This window comes from Diorhabda sublineata, chromosome 7, assembly GCF_026230105.1.
Source record: "Diorhabda sublineata isolate icDioSubl1.1 chromosome 7, icDioSubl1.1, whole genome shotgun sequence".
Lineage (NCBI taxonomy): Eukaryota > Metazoa > Arthropoda > Insecta > Coleoptera > Chrysomelidae > Diorhabda > Diorhabda sublineata.
The window spans coordinates 22319059-22342820 of NC_079480.1; the positions used below are offsets into that span (position 1 = coordinate 22319059).

The window sequence follows — 23762 nt, forward strand, 5'->3', positions numbered from 1 at the left end:
CGCGATTTACACTCTATCCAGATTATTTCTGAAAATTATTCTCGTTACACACTACGAGATCATAAGTTATAAATTTTGTAAGTCGTTTAATGGAATCAAAGATGATCTCGAAAGGTTTTAATTTGTTTTAATTGCGCATTGGGATACGATCGCTTCAAATTATTGACAGTTTGTTTTAAATTGTCTGGAAAATGGTTAGGAAGAGACTGAAATAAGGGCGCTAAGGGAATACGAAATACTCCCATTAAAACGAGGTTGAATAGATTTAAAATAATATTAAATCAGTAGCGGGTACCAAGGAAATGAAACATCGAAAAACGTCACAGTCCTGATATAGGATTAATTTTCCTCTGCAGAAGATTTTAATGGAAGAAAACTGGAAAAAGAATTATAGTTGAATGTTTGGATCACAAAGAAAATCTGCAGCATCGATTAGTGTTGAGATTTTAGTGATTAGAAGCATTCAGTTCATTCGTATATATTAAAAAAACATGAAAGTAGTGAAATATTGTACAAACAAAACGTAAAATTTTATATTGAGAGTAGATCTACGATATTTTCAGTACAAACTACTTTATATTCGAGAACAAAAATAATAAAAAATCCTATTTAAATGAAAATCAATTATTCCAAGGATATAATTCATCCCTCAGAGTTAGTCCCATTAGCTTTTATTGCGTCTCGTCCTCTTCAGTGCGCTCCTTGTTTACAAATCCTTTAATGGATTTACACTATTTGTTTACCATCGACTAATAGTGAATAAATTAAGGATTATCAGGATTGTATTTATAAAATTTTCCAATTAAAAAGTTTCTCAACAATAATAAACATAGTCCGGCGGATTGGGTTAAGGATAAACCTTATTCCAAACGACATATTTCAAAAAATTTGAGTTAATTAATGAATACCATGTATATTAAGTTGTGGCAGCTTTTTTAGGGGGGAGTGCTTTTTAAGATCTTTTCCCATCCTTTGGACTCCATTAATATGTTTCAATTAATTGATGATGTTGGTCAAGTTTTAGAGTAAACAACACGTTAATTCAACGAATAGAGGGCCTATTTTAATACCGCCAAGGGGTTGTCGAGATTGAATCATGGGGATGATTTTCGCGATTCGGGACCCATGCCTTCTTTCAGCAATTAATTAACAATAAATTATCACGAAGAGCGCGCGTCCGTAACTATTTTCGTCGCCGAGATTACGTTTCCGGGCTGCCGTAGCTTAAGACCACCGAGGGGTTGGCAAGATCGAGTCTTGGGGGTAGTTTTCGGGATTCGGGACCCATGCCATCTTTCAGCAATTAATTAGCAATAAATTATCACGAAGAGCGCACGTCCGTAACTATTTTCGTCACCGAGATTGCGTTTCCGGGCTGCCGTAGCTTAAGACCGCCGAGGGGTTGTCAAGATCGAATCTTGGGGGTAGTTTTCGGGATTCGGGACCCATGCCATCTTTCACCAATTAATTAGCAATAAACTATCGCGCTAAGCTCGTTTCAATAGCTTTCACCGTTGCCGAGATAATGCATGCAATAAAATCGCTTTTTGGCTAATAAATTAGCAATTAAATAGTAAAAAATTATGGTACCAATCCGGGCTCTCCCCCTAAAAAAGCTGCCGCAACTTAATATACGTATAAGTCAAAATATTTCTTGAGACTTCTAATATCTAATATCTATTTTCCTCGATAATATAAATTTAACCTTAACAAAAATCGAAATAGACGATAATTAAATAAAATGGTTGCCATGATTCAGGTAATTGAAATAATATAACCGCCATTGTTGGAAATTTTGCGTATCTAACAATATCAGTTGTTTGAAACTCCAACTTCAGTTAACTTCAAAGGAAAATTTCACATTCTGTGTCACAATATTCTAGTTACGGTATAAATATTGACGTAATTATGTTAACGTTTATAATAACGATGAAATCTATGTAAACAATTATTAGTTTTGTTTCACTGTATTTCGTTTTCATTATTACCGATTTCAAAAATAACAAAACAAAATGGTGATGTACAATACACGATTGATGAAAATCAATTTTTTTTATATCAAATTAGAAGTCTATGCTCTACATTTTGACTGGCCTATTTAAGAACATCAGTCAACAACAACAACAACGTTGTTGAGCGTTCGTTTTAAAGTACACTGACTATTTTTTTTTCTAATTACTTTTTTAACAAAATCTTAAAAAATGATTCAAATAACACAAATTAAATGACGCAAGCACGGAACATTATAATTTCAAAAACGAAATTTTTTTTTATAAAACTACTTCTAGAACTATAATAATAGATTATAACTTACGGATAATTGCCTATGTTTTCCAAAAATATTTTTTTTCCATAAATCCAACAAATAGAAATAAAAACTGTATATCAGACTTGATGTAAACATTAACATTAGTTTAATAACCACACATTAAACACAATAATAGTTTTATTATATATAACACAATATTAATATTTCGTTAAACTACACACTAGAAGTATTGAAATTACGTTCACTACACGATTTTCGATAAAATGGCAACTGATATTGAAGTATGAAAACGATCCTCACTGTACATAATCGATTATATTATTGATTTGGGTTATAACATGTTAAATTACAGTTTACTAATAGCGATATTGAAGTTAAATTACACTAATACCACATCCACATTATTACACTATCACTAAAAACTTTTAAAACCGGCATTTTAGCATTAACATAAACCAAAACACGACATATTACGTCAATACGCCTCAATTAACTGAGCGGGATTAAGATGTTATAGCGCGGGATTCTGAAATTAAAAACGCGCGAAATTTAAATACGTGATGTAGAATCGATTTGAATATTCCACGCAAAATCAAATGAAGAATAATTTTTTTTAAACAACGTGAAATTTTCACGAAAATAATTGATTAAATATGCAATGTTAACGGGATTTTTCATTTATATTCTTTAGTATTAGAAACACCAATCAATTATAAGCACTACAGAATAAAATCAACCATTCAAACATGGCCGTATCTGTTGTCGATTTGAATATAAATTTAAATACGATTCCAATCCGGAAGTCGAGTCGAAATGGATACCAACGTTTTCGATTGAATTGTAATTTGCATGAAATTATTGTTTCTATTTTATTTTCGAAATAAAAGGAATCTTGAAATCCGTAAACATTCATTAATCGATGAGATTTTAATAATATACAAGGTGAAATAAATCGAATAACTCGTAATACAGAAAATTCGGAATCAAAATATTATTTAACCTATATAGTGAACGAAATCGTATGAATTCTACCTTAGGGCGTATAAAAATGTTTTTAACAAACGATTTGGCGTGGTCATTAACCCTAATTGCCTCCTCCTACCCTCGTCGGACCCTGTTTCGCTTTGGTTGCACACATCCACACCTCCAAACCGAAATTATTTTCACGTCAGGCGCTTCGATGAACGTTTAAATTTATATAACGACATTAAATACCCTTATTGGATGTTTTAAAAAATAAGATACTTAATATTCTCTCCGTTACTAACTTTATAAGCAGGTTAGGGAAACAAAAAAGATTATTTTGTATTCAACTGACCTGGGGCTCGTCGTTCAAGTTGCGGTGATGATGATCGGCCGCCTGCAGGGACCTCTTGCGGACGTGCTCGTGTTCGAACAAGTAGAAACCTTTCAGAGATCCAATCTGAAAAACAAAAGAAAACGCTGATAATACGAAATGTTATGTTATATATAAAATAGAATTACATTTATTTCGATTCCGAACTTCAATCAACTAATTAAAGCTCGTGAGAGTGTATTGAAATTCAATGAAATCAAATATTAGTTTCGTTTCAACATTTGTTTCATCGTAAATATTTATATAAAATTGCAAATATGGAACGAATTTTTAGATACCAATTATACGTAATCAATATGGTATTGAAAACATAAAATTTGCTTTTATATATCCAATTTCGGAACAAAAACGAACCTATTGTCATTATAAACACCTGCAAATAATATTTGTTAATATATTTGTATTGATTTTGTGCGAAAACAGATTTTTCATTAACAATATTATAGATATTGTGAATATTTTGTATTATTTTATAAGTTTATAATATTAATGTATTATTAATTAATATATGAAGTTAATAATCTTTCTATTACGACTCAAATAAATATCTATATTAATTAATATAAACTAATAAACTAATCAAATAAATTTTTTTAGAATACTCTGTGTTAATGTATGCAACTATCATTGAATCTACGTAGTGATACTGGTTGCCTATTTATAACGATACCTTCAAGTTTGATTGTTTTTTTATGCATATTATAATTAATAATATAATAAATTATCCAAGTAAAGATAATTTTGAATATAATATGTATGTTTACTACGACGTAACGTCAATATCAACTGATAAAATAAATGTTATTACAAGAACATACTTGGGGTAATGAATGCATCGTACATTATAACTACTTCGCATTGCTGGTTGTCTAATTCGAATAACTCTAATTTCAACGTAAATATTTTTTTTATAGTGTAATATTAGAGGGGAATGAATGTTGTCAGTAATAAATAATATTGAATATTTTATAAAATTGATAGACTTTCATAATAATGAATAGTTATAGCAATAAATATAATTAACTTTTATCGAAAACATCGTTGCGTTATACACGAACCTGTAATTATAAATTGTCATTTTGTGTCTGGATTAAAAAAAAATATAGTACAATAGATATTTCAACATAATTAAATAAACTAATTAATTCGTTATAATTAAATATGTTATGCTAATTAACCAATATAAGCACGCATCATAGAATTCGAATTAGTTTGGGTTTATCAATGGAATTTTCGTATTTTTTCGAATATTGAAAATGAAAATATGTTGATTATATGATTTTGGATCGTACAATAGTATAAATAATGAAATTCCAACAATCAGGTATGATTTTTGTTTATATTTGAAATGTATAGAAGTATAAAAAGTAATTAATAGTAATTTACCAAAATCTAGGAAAAAATTATATTTGGCAACAACGCAATTCTAATATGTTTCCATTTTTTGTCATATTGAATTTGCGAAAAAAGGTTTTTAGCAACGTTTCGATGTTTATATGATCTTTTTCCAATATTTTTTCGTATATTTTTGTATAGAAATATTCAAACGACTAGAAAAATTTCTCAGATGTTAAAAAATATCTTTGGCAACGTGTCAATCTCCGTATATTTCTATAAAGAAAGTATCTGTCGAATTTATGGAAATTTTAGAAAATAATGAACGCTTGGCAACGTCGCAATTAATCATAATAGCGTATAGCAAATGTAGTAAGTACAGCAACACTGCAATTGCATTGTTTGCATTATATCGAGAACAAAAATTGATCCAGAATCGCTTTTGGCAACGCCGCAATTCTTATATTTTTAATATAAACATGCGTCCAATCTTCTACAATATTGTAAAAAATACTTTTGACAACGTTGCAATCTTCATATTTGTCATATAACAGTATATATATAAGTTAACAGTATATATATAAGTTTTTCCACTACAGTTGACAACACCGCAATGCAATATCTCTCGTATCGCAATTCTTGTCCAAGTTTGGAAACTACAAAATTTTTTTTGTTTTCTATTAACGAAATTTATCGAAATACTAGACATAAAATTACATTTGGCAATACTACTTGTGATATTTTTATATCGGACGTTAGTCAACTAATACTGGTAGTATTAAAATTTTTGTATATATGTATTCATCAAATCAGCAAATTTCCCTAGATCTGTGAAAAAATAGTAAAAAATACTTTTGACAACGTTGCAATCTACATATTTTTCATATAACAAAGTTTTTCCACTACACTTGGCAACACCGCAATTCAATATCTTCCTTATCGTAATTTTTGTCCATGTTTGGAGACTAAATTTTTTTTTCAACGAAATTTCCCGATATAATAGACACTAAATTACATTTGGCAGCACTGCTTGTGATATTTTTACATACAACTACATTAGTCAACTACTTTTGGTAATATCTAAAAATGTCTGTAGATCTGTATTAAGAAATCGTCAAATTTCCCTAAATCTGTAATAAAATTGGTATCGGTATCATAGTAATATATCGAATTGGATTCGACGTGCATAAAACACACACCTAAACAGTGTTGTGTTAACCGCTACCTACCGAAATCCTGTTGCTTGTGGTTGTATCTAAAATCAGGTCGTGTTTCAAATTCTGACAATTAATAAAACATCGTGTTGTATAATCACGAATACAAAATCCGCATGCGATGAAACTCAATTCTACTGTATTCAATGCAAAATCCAAAATGCAGGTGAGTGTGTATATACGCTGGAAATTTTGATAGTGAAACAATTCGACAATAGCTACCCGGTTGGTTACTTTGGATATCGTGATTTTTCACGTTCATTGTTTTTGAATTTGATGAATTCCGATGTTTATTGTTGTCGCCCTGTGCACAGTCACGTTTGAATCGCGTGATTACGATAATTTATAAACAGATACCAGAAATATACAAAAACAAATATCAATATTTAAGTTACGTCGCAACGTTCATTTTGTGCAATTTAAAGTATTTAATTTAAAGTAATAAATATTTAATGGAATATCTACACATAAAATGCTCTCTCCTTGTAGGTATATCCAGCGTCAAATTTCATAGTTTACAATCATATTTTATGTTCCTTCACATCGTATTCTGTGTTTTATGTCTGGATAACTGTAGTTGATATATTTTCCGGATGACGTATATAATAGAATTCAAGGTATTAAAATGTTATTTCACGACTTGAAAACTTTTCGACATCCGCCCAATCCTATAAACATTTAAATCACAATTAAACGCGACGCATAATTCGGTCGGTCGGTAATTTAGCCATTACCAATTAAGCAAACGCCCATTTCCAACCTTCGATTTAATATTTGTGAGAAATATATACGAGGACGGAAATTTTTGGATTAGTTACAATGTTTTAGAGCCGATCCTGATATTTACTGTTCTCTTTAAACTCCTTATCCATAACAAATCAAATTATCAAAACCGTCTTTATAGTCTGAAGGGAGTATCGTCTTAGGTCTAGTCCCTAGCGAAAACGAATCGAGGTCTATCCCGGATCCCTTTCTATTCAAACCCTTTTGCTTACCCGAAGTCCTCTACGGATAAAGTTGAGGCATTTAAAATTTATCAAAAGAATAAAATATGATAATCTGTTGATTTTATACAAATATTAGAATGTCACGTAAACGTACAACATAAACGAACGCGTTTCGAGAAACTTTTCAAGGTCAATTATTGCCTCGCCTACTAGAACTATCGACAATTATATTATCCTTTGATGAACAATATGTAAACTTCAATAGCGAATGGCTGTTGACAATAACACGTTTTGTTATATTCTAGTCAATAACAGAAGAATAAACGAAAACCTAATTTGTTTGCCAAACGTGTTTGCCGCGAGACACAGGCGGCCATTGTTTGTGATGAAGACGACGTTCTAGCTTAAGGCATATCCTTTATCTCGACAAAGGGTTAAGTTAGATTCCAGTCGAAGTATATCTAATAAACATTTAATTTTTTTTCTAGTATAAACAATGTATTTTTTTATCTGTATAAGTAGAAAAATTTCTTAATACGGACCTCAAGATTGTTATTTAGTTTCAAAATTCATATATGTACATAGATCTATGATTCGTTCCGTGTCACGTTCTTATATGACAAGGAGAATTGACATAATCATATCAGTGTTGCCATATCTCAAAACTTGCAAACTTCGTATCATATACGAATTTCACTATAATTGATAGATTAAAAAAAGTTTTCATTGTATTTTATCTTTCGTAAAACATGAAAGAGTGAATAACAACAATAAAGACTGATACTGAAACTCGGTATATATAATATAATAAATCCAATACGACGAGCCAAGGGAAACGTAATTATCAGACGGATCGTTATTTTTCGTATGGTTTGTTAAACAAAGTAAGACGTGGCTACCTAACCGTATCACGGAACGTTAAATATAAAGCATACGAAACCCTTATATTATACAAGGTTTTTCAAGTTAAATTAATCGTTACTTAAATAAATTATAGTGCATGATTTTTTTTAATAGAAGTCTTGCGTTTACAATTTTTCAATTTTTTTTATTTAATACCAAACTTTTACGCTTATCAATTTTAAATTCTTCACGCTACGTAAACTTCACATCGCATATTCACCCATCAAAACTTCATAAGTCATCATCTCTCATTCTTATTCTAGATTAAAATGATAAAAAAGTGATGGGGGAAAGTTATAAAGGGCGTTGAAGACGAAAATCTACACTCGCTTAACCTTCTTTTCAATTTTTCTGATAAATAATCTGTGTTTCGATATATTAGACGTCCTAAATACCACGACCATCGAAATACATTACGTCTATCTCGAACAATTAAATCAATGTACTCTGATTACATCGACATTAATCTCACAAATTACTATTGAGGTTCACCTCGACCCCTCTGCGATATAGTCCGTTTGACGCCTTCGTTCTGTTAATCTGACACCACCTTAATTATGCTAATAGACAATATTCAACGATAAGCAATAACTGTTATCAAAATAGGTACACGCATGAATATGTATCCATCTCTATATCTGGTTTAGTGTCCAGGAGGTTAGACTAATTGATCAAACCACGGTACGAAACGCAATTAGATAAATTAAGGAGTAGATCCGTAATAGGCTGATATCTCCAAGGATTTATTAATGTAGTACAGATTTTAATATCTCGAGAACTGGCAACGCTGGTTTTGGTAGTTGAAACACATCATCATTGTTAGTACGATGGTCACTATTTATAAATATGTTGCAAAACATAAATAAACACTGAAAACTGTGAGTTACAAATTGTGTAGTATAATCTCAAATTGTAATGAAAATTTTCTTAAAATAATTGTGGTTAATTTGTATTATTTTAATGTAAATCTATAAAATGATGTTGTTGCTAGTTGCTGATACATAACGACGGTCACTATTTAATTATTGTTAAAACGTTTGACGTCAGATGATATTTTATTAATTTTTTTCCATTCTTATTAACAATTAGCGATGAATTCGAAACAAATATTGAGTTATTTCTTGTTTTCGTCGTCGATTTGTATAAATTTACGCAATATAAAACATAAAAACTATAATCATATGTTGCCATTTTGTTTATTTTCTATTTCCTGTCTTTCCAACCCACTATTAGTTACTTGTTTCCTTTTCCCGTATTTTCTGTCAATGGTTTCATATTATATTCTTTTCCCAGACTTGAAAAAAAAGCTCGGTGGTCAAAGAAGAGGAGATATTAGGCTATTTTTGTGTTTTCTTCATTGGGCCAGATGCTTCTGTGACTATCCTCGTGCTAATTCGTTGCGCAGCACTAAAAAGTAAGGTTATGCAGTCCCGGCTGTTCTGTACGCTTGGTAACAAGATTAACGGAAAACTGAAGGAACGAATTGACAAGTCTACATAATTATATTATTATTTAGTATTAATTGAATGGTTAATTAATAGGGAATTAGTACGTATGTGAAATTATAAACCATAATATTTACGGGAAGTTAATAAAATATTGTTTACAAAATTTGTAATATACAGAGTGAGTCACATAAAGTGTGGCCATATTAATTTAATATATTGATTGTTTTTACATAATTCAACTAAGAAATGATGTTTTTTGTAAAGCCTATACTTTCTAAATATAATTTAGATTTAAATTAATATTTTAAATAATTTAATACGATTAAATAGACTTGTGAATACTGCCATGGCAGTTAACGTGTTGATGTTTTTTTTTCAAATTTTATTATTTTAGAATCAAAAAATTTCACAATTAATAAACATTGTAGTGAATATCAGCAACTAGATATTGAAATTTCAACTGTATAGTCCAGTATTACGGAAATAAACAGTGATTCAGGATTCCGGAATTTGCATGCCATGGAACTAAATCTATATGCTAATTTTTGTATATATATATATATATATATATATATATATATATATATATGTATCTAGAAATTTATGGACAACGATATTTTAAAATGTCGATGTTACAATTTCAAATTTATACAGTTGGCTTCGTTTTTTTTTAATTATTATTTCGAATTTTATCAATCAGAATTTTTTTTAAATTGTAAACACTGCATAAATGGCGGAAAATTTATGTTGTATTATTTTTGGGACACCCGTTATATATCAGTGAATAAATCTTACCAAAAGTTAAACTGCTTTCTGTTGCATTTATCTTAAACCGTCATTTAAACCGACCGACTTTTATTGAGTGTTATAGCACGTCGCCATTTTTAATTAACCGAAGTTTAACCGGAAGTAACAACCATCAGAAATAATCACAATGGAACAAAAACTCATTTCAGACAAAATGAACACAAAATGGCAAGAGAAGTTCGGGCATTCAAAAACAAATTACGACAATTTGTGAAGCGCCTAATTATTAAAATTATCTCCCGTAATATTTTTGACGTTAAAGAAAGTTAAAGTAGATTATTTTAGACATTAATTCAATTTTATTTTTAATCAATAACGTGCATTTACAAAGAAATAAAACATTATTCTAAGAATACACTGTTGTCAGATTTTTCGTTTTTCTAGAACTTTCTATAATGGAATGATCTAGTTGAATTCAAATAATTTTTAATAATTCATATCCTGATTTGAATTTTTTCACAGATATTGTTTTCGAAATGGTATTTGATCTGATAGATAACCGAAGATGAAATTATTTTAAATGCAAATACCCAATTCCGGAAAGGATTTGAAAATCATTGAATTGAAATAAATTCTCTGAGATCGAACGAAAACATAATGGAATAAAAATCGCAGTCAATTAAACAATTTTACGAAAGAATAAATTATCATATAAGAATTAAATCAAAGAATTTATGAATAATATATATTAATTATTATTCATTTATGTTGTTGCAACAACTAACCTAATATTATTTTGAGATGGCCTCGATTATTATTACACATTCAACTTGTTCACCTATCAGTTGATTGCGAATTCTATCTGAAACGTCACTTGAATTAATAATCGCCATTTTTAGTCCTAATAATAGTAGTACCAAACGAACTTAAATCGATTTTTATTTATTAAACAACTTAATATTCTATGAATTAAAATACTATAAATAAAAAAATAAAACTTGTAATAGGTATAGAAGTAAAGATCGAATCAGTCACTTATTTGTAATGAATCATATGACTGATTGTCAAGGTTACGTTAAGATATTTTAATACAGTTTTCTACACTAAAGATATAAGTTGTTAATAGATGTCACTGGTGATTTTATTTATCATCATATAGCTATTTTAATTGAATTAATGATTAATTTTACATATTATTATATTAATATTTATGATTATTGAATTCCATTGACCTATTTATGAATTAAAATGAAAATTTGGAAGTGAATTTCTGATCACGTCTTAGGAAAAATTTCTGTTGATGCGAACCGAGAGAATTTTAGGTGATCGATTCGAACGGTCAAGTTTTATATATTTATCGAAAATTTGGCGGACGTGTCTGCTGAATAAATATGTTAGAAATTATTTAGGAACGACTGCATTGCTTGCGATAGAATATAAATAGTTTGTCAATATTGGAAAACATGATTTACATTTTTGAAAAAATTTGTTAGATTATTATCGAATAAAACATATTAGTATACAGGGTTATACATTTATTTGTTGTGAAAACAATGATTAAAATGATACGGGGTGGTTTTAAATAGTTTATCAATCTCGTTATGAGAAAAAACTTTTTATATAACAGTAGAACGTTTTTTATAAATATTTCTACGAATTTTAACGTTATAATTGAAAATATTGAAATACTTCGATTTAATTTGTTAAAAATATGATAAACAATGTTAGTAACTACGAACATTTTCATTTTCGTGTAATTAAAATCATAAAAAAAAGTATTTAGTGAACTTTTCTAAGCAATTAATTTATCCTGTCAACACAATTTCGGTAAGATAAAAAAAACAAATCGCTTGATATCCTTTTAGCCGCATCTTACCTATCCAATTAACTCTGCGGAAATTTCCATTATTCAAGAAATTCCTCGATGAAAACGGGAAAACACGGTTATCCACTTTCCCATCATTGCGAAAATAATTGCACTTAAATGAATCTTTTTTTTCCGGACAATACACACTGTGAGCTATCTTATAATCAAAAATACGAGAATAGTCCCAGAAATACCTCGAATGATCTAGAGATGGCGGTAGTTTCCCCAAATTTGAAGTCGCTACTTTGCTTGGCAACTATCAATAGTGAAAGTTTTCAGTAAATTTGTAAAGTAGCAAAGTTTCGATGAGACCGTACGATCTGCGAAGAACAACAACGTAGTAGTTGATCAAATTAAGTGACGATTCCAGAAATGTCGAAGAAAATCTACAAATTGAAAGTGGATAATCGTCGATTGAAAGTTCGCAAGCTTTTAGACATAGTAGGCATTACAAAAAGTGCGGTACAACGCATATTAATTGAAAATTTGATTTTTAGAAAGCTGTGCGCGAAATGGATGCAGCGTTTGTTCAAAATGGATCAGAAATAGCGTGGTGATGATGTAATTTCGAACTTGAAATGAAACAACAATCGAAACAATGAATTGAAAAGAGATAACTAGCTCCAAAAACGATAAAGACAATATTTAGCCCCCTAGGATTATTTTTTGTTCCCATAATTCTCATTTTCCAATAACGAAGAGTTGATGTTTGCATTTAATGGCTATTTTGAGGAAATTACCAATACTTATTATAAAAAATGTATCGAACTTATTAATTAAACATCGTTGGCGCTGTATTGAACAATTTTAACCAAAATTTTGGGATCTAGAAGTAAAAACAAAACGAGAAGTGGATTTTTGAGAGATGCATGTCAATCATCCATTTCACATTTCCCAAAAATCTTGTACAACTTCCTTTATGTATTATTCTGTAGATTTTGTATTGAATTTTTGTTTTTTGTCTAATTTTTCATGTCCTGCAACAATTCAGTCGAGTTATTTCGAGTATACTGCTTGTCTATTTCCTTTTTCGATGTTTTTTTTATTTTCAAATTGTAAATTATGACATATTCTCGCACGTGAATAAATGACATTTTTTAGCATTATGAGGACCGTATTGAATAATTTTCGTCATCATCCATCAATTAGGAGAAGTACTAAATGACGTATCAAGAGTGGAAAGGATAATATAGAGATTCTATGCTGTTTTCATCAAATAGGATTAAAATATTCTCTTCGATAAATCAATCTATATTACAAAATGAAACATTGCATGGGAAATATTCGTGTTATTTCGTGATTTATTGCCTAACGAGAGAGATGGTAGTCGAGGAGGGTAATTCAATGCTTTTCAATTCTCCCTGATGACATTTACGAATTGCGTCAGGACAGACGTAACGCAAAAACGCAAATTCATTTTTTTTTTCGTTTCGATATAATAATTTTGATTTATACTGTATGCAATGTACCGGGTGTCCCGATAAAATGGGTGTCGGTCATATCTCAGGCACCCGTTTATAGTACAGCTTCGGGAAAAAAAATTTATAACAAAAGTGACCTGGAAATTATTTACAGAGTTGTAGGTCCACCGCCAGAGGGCGTAGTTAAATGCCAAAAATTATAAATGTATAATTTACAAATTTTGCCTAATTACGATGCATTTAAACTATGATTATCGTATTCTTCAAGAAATTCAGCGTATATTTGATTTAACAAGTTTTGGTTTATCTCTTCAAATAAGAGGTGAGGGGAAGCGGGAACTTTATTATGAATAAACGGCGGTAAGTCAATTTCTACTTAACCTATCTATGCAAACTTAGTCTTTTTGAAGAGAGTTCCTTTCTACCAATGTAAGAGTTATAATTTCGAAACAACCTAATGAGTAACGTATACGCTAGAGGGCGCAATTTATTTATTTTTTTAAATCTAGCTGTGCTTGAAAAATGTTGAATAGAAACATACAGTTTTAATTAAGGAATATAAAAGTAGACCAAATTAGCAACAGAATAGCGAAAACCGCACGTCGATATCTTTTTCGTATTACGAGATATCTTAAGAAATGTGTATATTTTAAGCATTTTCCTTTAAACATAAATTATTTCGGTTTGACTGAATGGATTTTAACATTTTTTGACTCCTCAAACTTGTCTTTCCTTTATCTTAATAGTTCCAATTATTACGTAAATATTACTTAAGCTGTCACCGGGAAACTGCGTTATGGATGTTAAAATGGAAATGTATAAAAACAAGTAGTAGGCCATGAAAAAAACATATCTTGTGTCATATTAATAAACATAGTAATATGTTCATTTACCTCTCATTGCGATTTGTGTGCATTAAATTCGAAATAAAATTTACTTAAAAGTTATATCTAAGATGATTCTTACAAACGAAGAAGCATTTGATATGATAGGCATTTACTTTGAATGTATGAGAAATGCAACTGTTGCGGCTAGGGTATATGCCATACTATATTCCCAAAGATGTCATCCCGGTAGCAGAGTTTTTCGTCGACTCATACACCGTTTAAGAACGACTGGAAATGTAAATCTTCCTGTATTTAGAAGACGCGGCAGAGGTCGTTCAAAGAAAAACACAATAAATGTTTTGGCATATGTGCAATTTAACCCGCACTTAAGTATTAGAGCAATAAGTAGAGACTTGGGAATAAGCAGAAACATCGTTCAACGTATTTTGTCAGGACACAGGTAAATTATGATGTAAAAAGGTATTTAATAGGACATTTTATTTCTTTTAGATTTCATCCATATCATATAGTACTGCATCAACAATTGGTTGATTGTGATTACGATAGAAGGTTGGATTATTGCAACTGGTTACTACATATGGTATATGACGACCCTCAATTACTGTTACGTATTTTGTGGTCAGAGGAAGCTACATTTAGTAGTGATGGTACGGTTAACCGGCATAATATGCACTATTGGTCACAGAATAATCCACGCTGGATGGAAGAAGTTCAGTATCAGGGGCGATGGTCGGTGAATGTATGGTGTGGTATTGTAGATGGTCAGATAATTGGACCTTTTATTCTTGACAACGCAATTAACGGGGAACGGGAATTTTATAAGGGATGAATTACCACTTCTTCTAGAAGATATATCACTAGCAACCCGTAGGTCTATGTTGTTTCAGCACGATGGGTGTCCGGCGCATTTCTCCAGATAAGTTAGAGAATTTTTAGAAAATGTTTATCCTGATAGGTGGATAGGACGTGGAGACCTATTTTTTTGGCCAGACAAGTCACCAGACTTAACCGTCTTAGGCTTCTATCTCTGGGACGATATTAAAGACATTGTTTGTGCAAATACTACTAGAGATATCATGATCGAGAGAATACGAAACGCCATTCAGAGTATTTCGAGAGCAGAAATTGAGACTGCTGTTCAATCTACTCTTCAAAGAATAAACACTTGTATCGAAAATGATGGGCGACAATTTGAACATTTAGGTCGTTACTAGCGAGGTACCTTAACTTAAATTTCCATTTTAACTTCCATAACGCAATTTCCCTGTGACAGCATAAGTCATATTTACATAATAATTGGAACTATTAAGAACAAGGAAAGACAAGTTTGAGGAGTCAAAAAATGCTAAAATCCGTTCAGTCAAACCGGAGTAATTTATGTTTAAAAGAAAATGCTTAAAATTTACACATTTCTTAAGATATCTCGTAATACGAAAAAGATATCGACGTGCGGTTTTCGCTATTCTGTTGCTAATTTGGTCTACTTTTATATTTCTTAATTAAAACTGTATGTTTCTATTCAACATTTTTCAAGCACAGCTAGATTTAAAAAAATAAATAAATTGCGCCCTCTAGCGTATACGTTACTCATTAGGTTGTTTCGAAATTATAACTCTTACATTGGTAGAAAGGAACTCTCTTCAAAAAGACTAAGTTTGCATAGATAGGTTAAGTAAAAATTGACTTACAGGCGTTTATTCATAATAAAGTTCCCGCTTCCCCCCACCTCTTATTTGAAGAGATAAACCAAAACTTGTTAAATCAAATATACGCTGAATTTCTTGAAGAATGCGATAATCATAATTTAAATGCATCTTAATTAGGCAAAATTTCTAAATTATCCATTTATAATATTTGGCATTTAATTACGCCCACTGGCGGTGCACCTACAACTCTGTAAATAATTTCCAGGTTTTTCTCGAGGTCACTTTTGTTATATTTTTTTTTTCGGAAGCTGTACTATAAACGGTTCCCAAGATATGACTGAGAAACATTCTTGTTGGTACACTCGGTACATTCGGCATAATCTATTTACAAGTGCGAGATAATATTAAAACGTATTTTAACAAATCAAAAAGTTCGTACGGTTATTTTGAATATTATCACAGAAAAATGTAATTATTTTTTCGAATTTTCGTAAAAGCACCTGAGCTAATACAAATTTTCATGGTTTCATCGGTATTTTATAACCATAAGCTTTACATATACATAAAAAGAGGTTTGTAATGGTCAAAAACAAACTACGTACGGTTATTTTGAATATTATCATAAAATAATCTGGTTATTTCATGAAATTTTGGTAAAACCACCTGTGCTAATGCAACGTTTCATGGTTTCATTGGTACTTTATACCTATGAGTTTTACAGAAACATAAAAAGAGGTTTGGAATGTTCAACAACAAACTACGTACAGTTATTTTGGATATTATCACAGAAAAATTTGATTATTTTTTCGAATTTTCGTAAAAGCACCTGAGCTAATACAAATTTCCATGGTTTCATTGGTATTTTATAACCGTAAGCTTTACATATACATAAAAAGAGGTTTGTAATGTTCAAAAACAAACTACGTACGGTTATTTTGAATATTTTCATAAAATAATCAGGTTATTTTATGGAATTTTGGTAAAATCACCTGAGCTAATACAAAGTTTCATGGTTTCATTGGTATTTTATAACCATGAGTTTTACAGAAACATAAAAAGAGGTTTGGAATGTTCAAAAACAAACTACGTACGGTTATTTTGAATATTATCACAGAAAAATCTGATTATTTTTTCGAATTTCCATAAAAGCACCTGAGCTAATACAAATTTTCATAGTTTTATTGGTATTTTAAGGAGGGTTCATCTCATTGGATCTAAAAAAGTAGGGTATGACAACAAAAAAAAAAGATAGGTTAGTTTCAAAATATTTCTAACATTATCAAGATAATACTGAAGGTGAACCGATTCAATCTAGATCCTTCATCAAATTCGTCAATATACTGAATTGAAAGCATGATTAACCTTGTGTATCTTAGAACTTCGGACCTACGATAAAGGACCCTCTAATTAAGTGAACAATAGACATTGATTAGTGGTTATTTCACCCCTAAAATCAATTTTGCTTACTAAAACATTAGTAGAAAAAAAATTATCAAGAAATAAAATCATTACGAGTGTTGGTACATAAGTTTATTGTCGAGGCTTTTTTCCATTTCGAAACATCCGCTTCTTCAAGTATAACCTCTCAATTAATTTGTTTTCTTCTTCTTTTTTTTTTCGGAAATGTATTGAATGATAAAAAGTATCCAGACAAAGAAAACTCAATGCAGTATATCGCAGCTTTCAATATCGCGAAATAAGTCATCGGAAGAAACTCCGTGGAGAAGGAAAATGGGAAAAAAAGGGCGTGGTGGGAGCGCACTATGTTTTTGTTTGTTTGATGGATTTGTCCACGACGACAGAACACTAATATCGAACCATCGAAATCAATTAATGGATGACAAAAACGAGGGTGATAAATAGCAATAGACATTCCTTTTTATACAATGGAGAAGTTAATGGCTTCTAATTTTCTCCAGCTCAACCAATGAATCTAATAAAAATATTTGTTATCGAAAACAAGCGTTTGAATAAAATGGAAATAATCGTATATCTCTGTTGAAAACAGAATTTGCATTTTGGTGGAAAATTTGAAATATTACCCAACGTATTTTTCATTACACTCGAATATATGATGTAGGAAAATATTATTTTCATTAAGAAAGGATTGAAAAAATGAAAAATAACCAATTATAGTCCAGTCAATGATCATTTTTATGTGTAGTTATCCCATACAGAAAAAATCAAAATCTGGTTGCTTATTCATTTTCAATTCCAAGAACATTTTGTTTAATGTAGGTTTTTCAGAAATTTGCGGTAAAAAATACGTTTTTAAACGGTTTCAAAATTTAAAAATCAAAATGGAAAGATTCTACGTACAATAACCAAAAACCAACGCATTTTTCAAAAAAAAGTTCCTAGCATAAATACGAGTTTTAAAGAGAATAAAATTTTATATTTTTTTGTTAAAAAAAAGTGAAAATTCCATTCTATCACCCCATTTGAAGAAACCAACCTATAATTCATTTTATTCTCGATACTTTTTGAGTATTTGTACAGTTAAAATTGATTGAGAAAATTATTTTCGTAATTTAACGAAAAATTCTTCAAAAAAACCTTTAACGATACGCAAAATTTTGTAGAATACAAAATTGTATTTCTTTTCTGAAAGTACTTTTTTCGAATTCTTTTAGCATCAAACTTTTTAGAAAATAAGAAAAGAAAATGAATTTAGAGCTTTAAAAAAACATACGAAAAGCTTTTTTGGAGAATTTGATTGATGAAAAGCTAAGCAAATCATAGGGAAAAAATAACTACATTTTTTTCGATTTAGTGCATTTTCGTGAAAAACCTTCTAAAAATGTGATTTTATTACCTGAAAACTGAGCACTTGGCACTGGGGTTTGGAATGGTCAAAATCAAACTTCGTACGATCATTTTAGATATTATCAAAGGAAAATCTGATTATTTTTTCGAATGTTCGTAAAAGCACCTGGGGTAATACAAATTTCCATGGGTTCATTGGTAATTTATAACCGTAAGCTTTACAGAAACATAAAAAGAGATTTGAAATGGACAAAAACAAACTTCGTACTATCATTTTAAATATTATCAAAGAAAAATCTGATTATTTTTTCGAATTTTCGTAAAAGCACCTGAGCTAATACAAATTTCCATGGCTTTATTGGTATTTTACAACCGTAAGCTTTACAGAAACATAAATAGAGATTTGAAATGGACAAAAACAAACTTCCTACGATCATTTTAAATATTATCAAAGAAAAATCTGATTATTTTTTCGAATTTTCGTAAAAGCACCTGAGCTAATACAAATTTCCATGGTTTCATCGGTATTTTATAACCGTAAGCTTTACAGAAATATAAAAAGAGGTTTGGAATTGTCAGACACAAACTTCGTACGATCATTTTTAATATTATCAAAGAAAAATCTGATTACTTTTTCGAATTTTTGCAACAGCACCTGAGCTAATACAAATTTCCATGGTTTCATTGGTATTCTATAACCGTAAGCTTTACAGAAAGATAAAAAGAGGTTTGGAATGGTCAGAAACAAACTTCGTACGATCATTTTCAATATTATCAAAGAAAAATCTGATTATTTTTTCGAATTTTCGTAAAAGCACCTGAGCTAATACAAATTTCCATGGTTTCATTGGTATTTTATAACCGTAAGCTTTACAGAAAGATAAAAAGAGGTTTGGAATGGTCAGAAACAAACTTCGTACGATCATTTTCAATATTATCAAAGAAAAATCCGATTATTTTTTCAAATTTTCGTAACAGCACCCGAGCTAATACAAATTTCCATTGTTTCATTGGTATTTTATAACCGTAAGCTTTACAGAAACATAAAAAGAGGTTTGGAATGGTCAGAAACAAACTTCGTACGATCATTTTCAATATTATGAAAAAAAAATCTGATTATTTTTTCGAATTTTCGTAAAAGCACCTGAGCTAATACAATTTTCCATGGTTTTATTAGTATTTTATTTTATTATTTCACAGAAACATAAAAAGAGGTTTGAAATGGTCAGAAACAAACTTCGTACGATCATTTTCAATATTATCAAGGAAAAATCTGATTATTTTTCCGAATTTTTGTAAAAGCACCTGAGCTTATACAAATTTCCATTGTTTCATTGGTATTTTATAACCGTAAGCTTTACAGAAACATAAAAAGAGGTTTGGAATGGTCAGAAACAAACTTCGTACCATCATTTTTAATATTATCAAAGAAAAATCTGATAATTTTTTCGAATTTTTGTAAAATCACCTGAACTTATACAAATTTCCATGGTTTCATTGGTATTTTATAACCGTAAGCTTTACAGAAACATAAAAAGAGGTTTGGAATGGTCAGAAACAAACTTCGTACGATCATTTTCAATATTATCAAAGAAAAATCTGATTATTTCTTCGAATTTTCGTAAAAGCACCTGAGCTAATACAAATTTCCATGGTTTCATTGGTATTTTATAACCGTAAGCTTTACAGAAAGATAAAAAGAGGTTTGGAATGGTCAGAAACAAACTTCGTACGATCATTTTCAATATTATCAAAGAAAAATCCGATTATTTTTTCAAATTTTCGTAACAGCACCCGAGCTAATACAAATTTCCATGGTTTCATTGGTATTTTATAACCGTAAGCTTTATAGAAACATAAATAGAGGTTTGGAATGATCAGAAACAAACTTCGTACGATCATTTTCAATATTATCAAAGAAAAATTTGAATATTTTTTCGAATTTTCGTAAAAGCACCTGAAGTAATACAAATTTCTATGGTTTCATTGGTATTTTATAAACGTAAGCTTTACATTCAGAAACATAAAAAGAGGTTTGAAATGGACAAAAACAAACTTCGTACGATCATTTTAAATATTATCAAAGAAAAATCTGATTATTTCTTCTAATTTTCGTAAAAGCACCTGAGCTAATACAAATTTCCATGGTTTCATTAGTATTTTATAACCGTAAATTTTACAGAAACATAAAAAGAGGTTAGGAATGGTCAGAAACAAACTTCGTACGATCATTTTCAATATTATGAAAAAAAAATCTGATTATTTTTTCGAATTTTCGTAAAAGCACCTGAGCTAATACAATTTTCCATGGTTTTATTAGTATTTTATTTTATTATTTCACAGAAACATAAAAAGAGGTTTGAAATGGTCAGAAACAAACTTCGTACCATCATTTTTAATATTATCAAAGAAAAATCTGATAATTTTTTCGAATTTTTGTAAAATCACCTGAACTTATACAAATTTCCATGGTTTCATTGGTATTTTATAACCGTAAGCTTTACAGAAACATAAAAAGAGGTTTGGAATGGTCAGAAACAAACTTCGTACGATCATTTTCAATATTATCAAAGAAAAATCTGATTATTTTTTAAAATTTTTGTAAAAGCATTTGAGCTTATACAAATTTCCATGGTTTCATTGGTATTTTATAAACGTAATCTTTACAGAAACATAAAAAGAGGTTTGTAATGGACAAACACAAACTTCCTACGATCATTTTAAATATTATGAAAGAAAAATCTGATTATTTTTTCGAATTTTCGTAAAAGCACCTGAACTAATACAAATTTCCATGGTTTCATTGGTATTTTATAACCGTAATCTTTACAGAAACACATATCATACAAACTTTGTATGATCTTTTTAAATAGTAGACTTTGAAAGAAAGATTAAGAACATTTTTCATATAAATCAATGTTATGTAGAGTATATACACTTTTTAACCCTCATTGACTGGACTATCAAGTAAACTAATAATCTGATAAGTAATTAAAAATGAAGTAAAAGCTTTTTCAGCGTGTTTTTCATATAAAATGGCTTCTTCCAACCGTATTTTTGATTTTAAAAGCCAATAAATTATTTTTATTTCACACACTGTTATTATATGTTATAATATTATAAAGATAATGAATTACCTTAACGATTTCACTTATCAAAAGGTAAATGAGAATACAACATAGAGACTGATAGCAATGCATCTAATCTCTTGTTTTAATTAATGTAAGGCATCTCTTCACTGAAAACCCACCCTTCTGCACTCTTCAGCACGCTCCAAAAACCACTTCAAAACTGAAAAATATGCACGTGAAGCTCGTACCCGATAATGAAGCTTATTTTTCTTCAGCAGTTTCCCGTGTTTCGCTTTACATGTTGAACGTGTAAATTAAGGAGATTCTTGATTACATGTCGGAAATCAGAAGTGGGATATTTGTTGTTTCAGTCGCGGTAATGAAAACAGGGAAAAAACACAGGACGGTATTCGAAATTTTTCACCGAAAACGAATCGACTATTTCAATTAATCACTCACGCGAAATACTGCATTAAATTCTATTATTTATATAAGGAAAACAACCGGACGAAAACGGAATTTAACTCACCCCCAAATTGAATTTCTGCCGAATCGGTTGTATATATATATGTGTGTGTGTAGACAAAAGATTTATCCCTTAAAAGTGATTACAACATTTCAGACTTCCCGGAATGTCGAAGGAAATTGAGAAATATCGGTACATTATTGTCGCCGAGCGATTGCACGTCTAGAAACCACTAAAACATACAGTCTGCGACCTTATACTTAAGAGAAAACTGTTGGGTTCCTGTAGGGGTGTTTACAGTGGCGGGGTTGTAATAATCATCTTAGATGATAATTTCCCAAAAACAACTTTAGAATCGTAGAAATTATTTACAAATCGAAACTAAACATCTATACTTAATATTTAACTTAATGCTGTTTAATTTCTAACTTTTAAAATGATTTTCATCAATATTTCACGTCTCTTAATCGGCTTAACTTCATCCCCCATTTTTGGTAGTTTCTCAATAGCCTTTTCGCAAGACAAGACTTGAGACAATCCATAGACCCCGACCAAACAATTGCTCCAGGTAAATAGACGAGAAATGGGACTAGACACACCATGGACATCACGGATTATCCTTGCTGCCGTTGGTGCATTGGGGAAGACGAAATCACACACCACGTTATCTGTGAGTTTCCAGGGGTTTAAACATTTGAATGCATTTGGGTCTCGTGAAGTTTTTTAATCAACGAGCGATTATAGTTTCGTTTTTTTGCAATACATTTTTAAAAACTCACGAATTATAATTGGCGCAGTCAGTAGGATCGCAAAAACATACTGTTTTGAATAATTTCTTATTGAAATAATATTTATAACTATTTTCAATATTAAACATATTCTTCTTCAAAATTTCCTCGTCCATTAACTATATAATTCTTAGTGCACATGTTATTTCCTATATAACTAATTCTATCTCATTAACAAGCATTTGGATCTCGTGAAGTGTTTTATTCAACCAACGATGATAGTTTCGTTTTTTGCAATAAATTTTCAAGAACGAATGAATTATAATTGGCGCAGTCAGTAGGATCGCGAAAACAACTACTGTTTTGAACGGTTTAAACACTTGAACAAACCCCACAACTTGTCTAAGGATATCAAAGGGTTCAGTCAAAGGACATCGGACTTTAGTGACGTCAATTAGGGCACGACGGGTCTATGTGTTCAACGAGTTCACGGCCGCCTACAACTATGAATTATAACCTAAAACGTCAATTTGTAAGGATTTTTTTCTTTGGAGAAGTGATTAGTTTTTAAAGTACGTGTTTTTCGAACACTACAACCTACAGAAGTTTAAGTTCTATGTCCACCAGGTATCCTCTACACGGTGGGAGCAACTTGTGATTGCTTTTTACATGAAAAAAAAATTATAATGAATGAAAGTTTTTAAACTTTATTAAAAATGTTTATTTGAA

At 30.2% G+C, this 23762-nt stretch overlaps 1 protein-coding gene across 3 annotated transcripts in view; it reads right to left on the reverse strand.

Moving 5' to 3' along the window:
* Positions 1 to 23762, reverse strand: part of LOC130446891 (furin-like protease 2) — a 186492-nt gene that overhangs the window by 82761 nt on the left and 79969 nt on the right. For all 3 annotated transcript variants that reach the window (XM_056783399.1, XM_056783397.1, XM_056783398.1), the window contains exon 3: positions 3588 to 3692. In XM_056783399.1, the coding sequence (XP_056639377.1) occupies positions 3588 to 3692 (105 nt within the window). The remainder of the gene's footprint in view (positions 1 to 3587; positions 3693 to 23762) is intronic.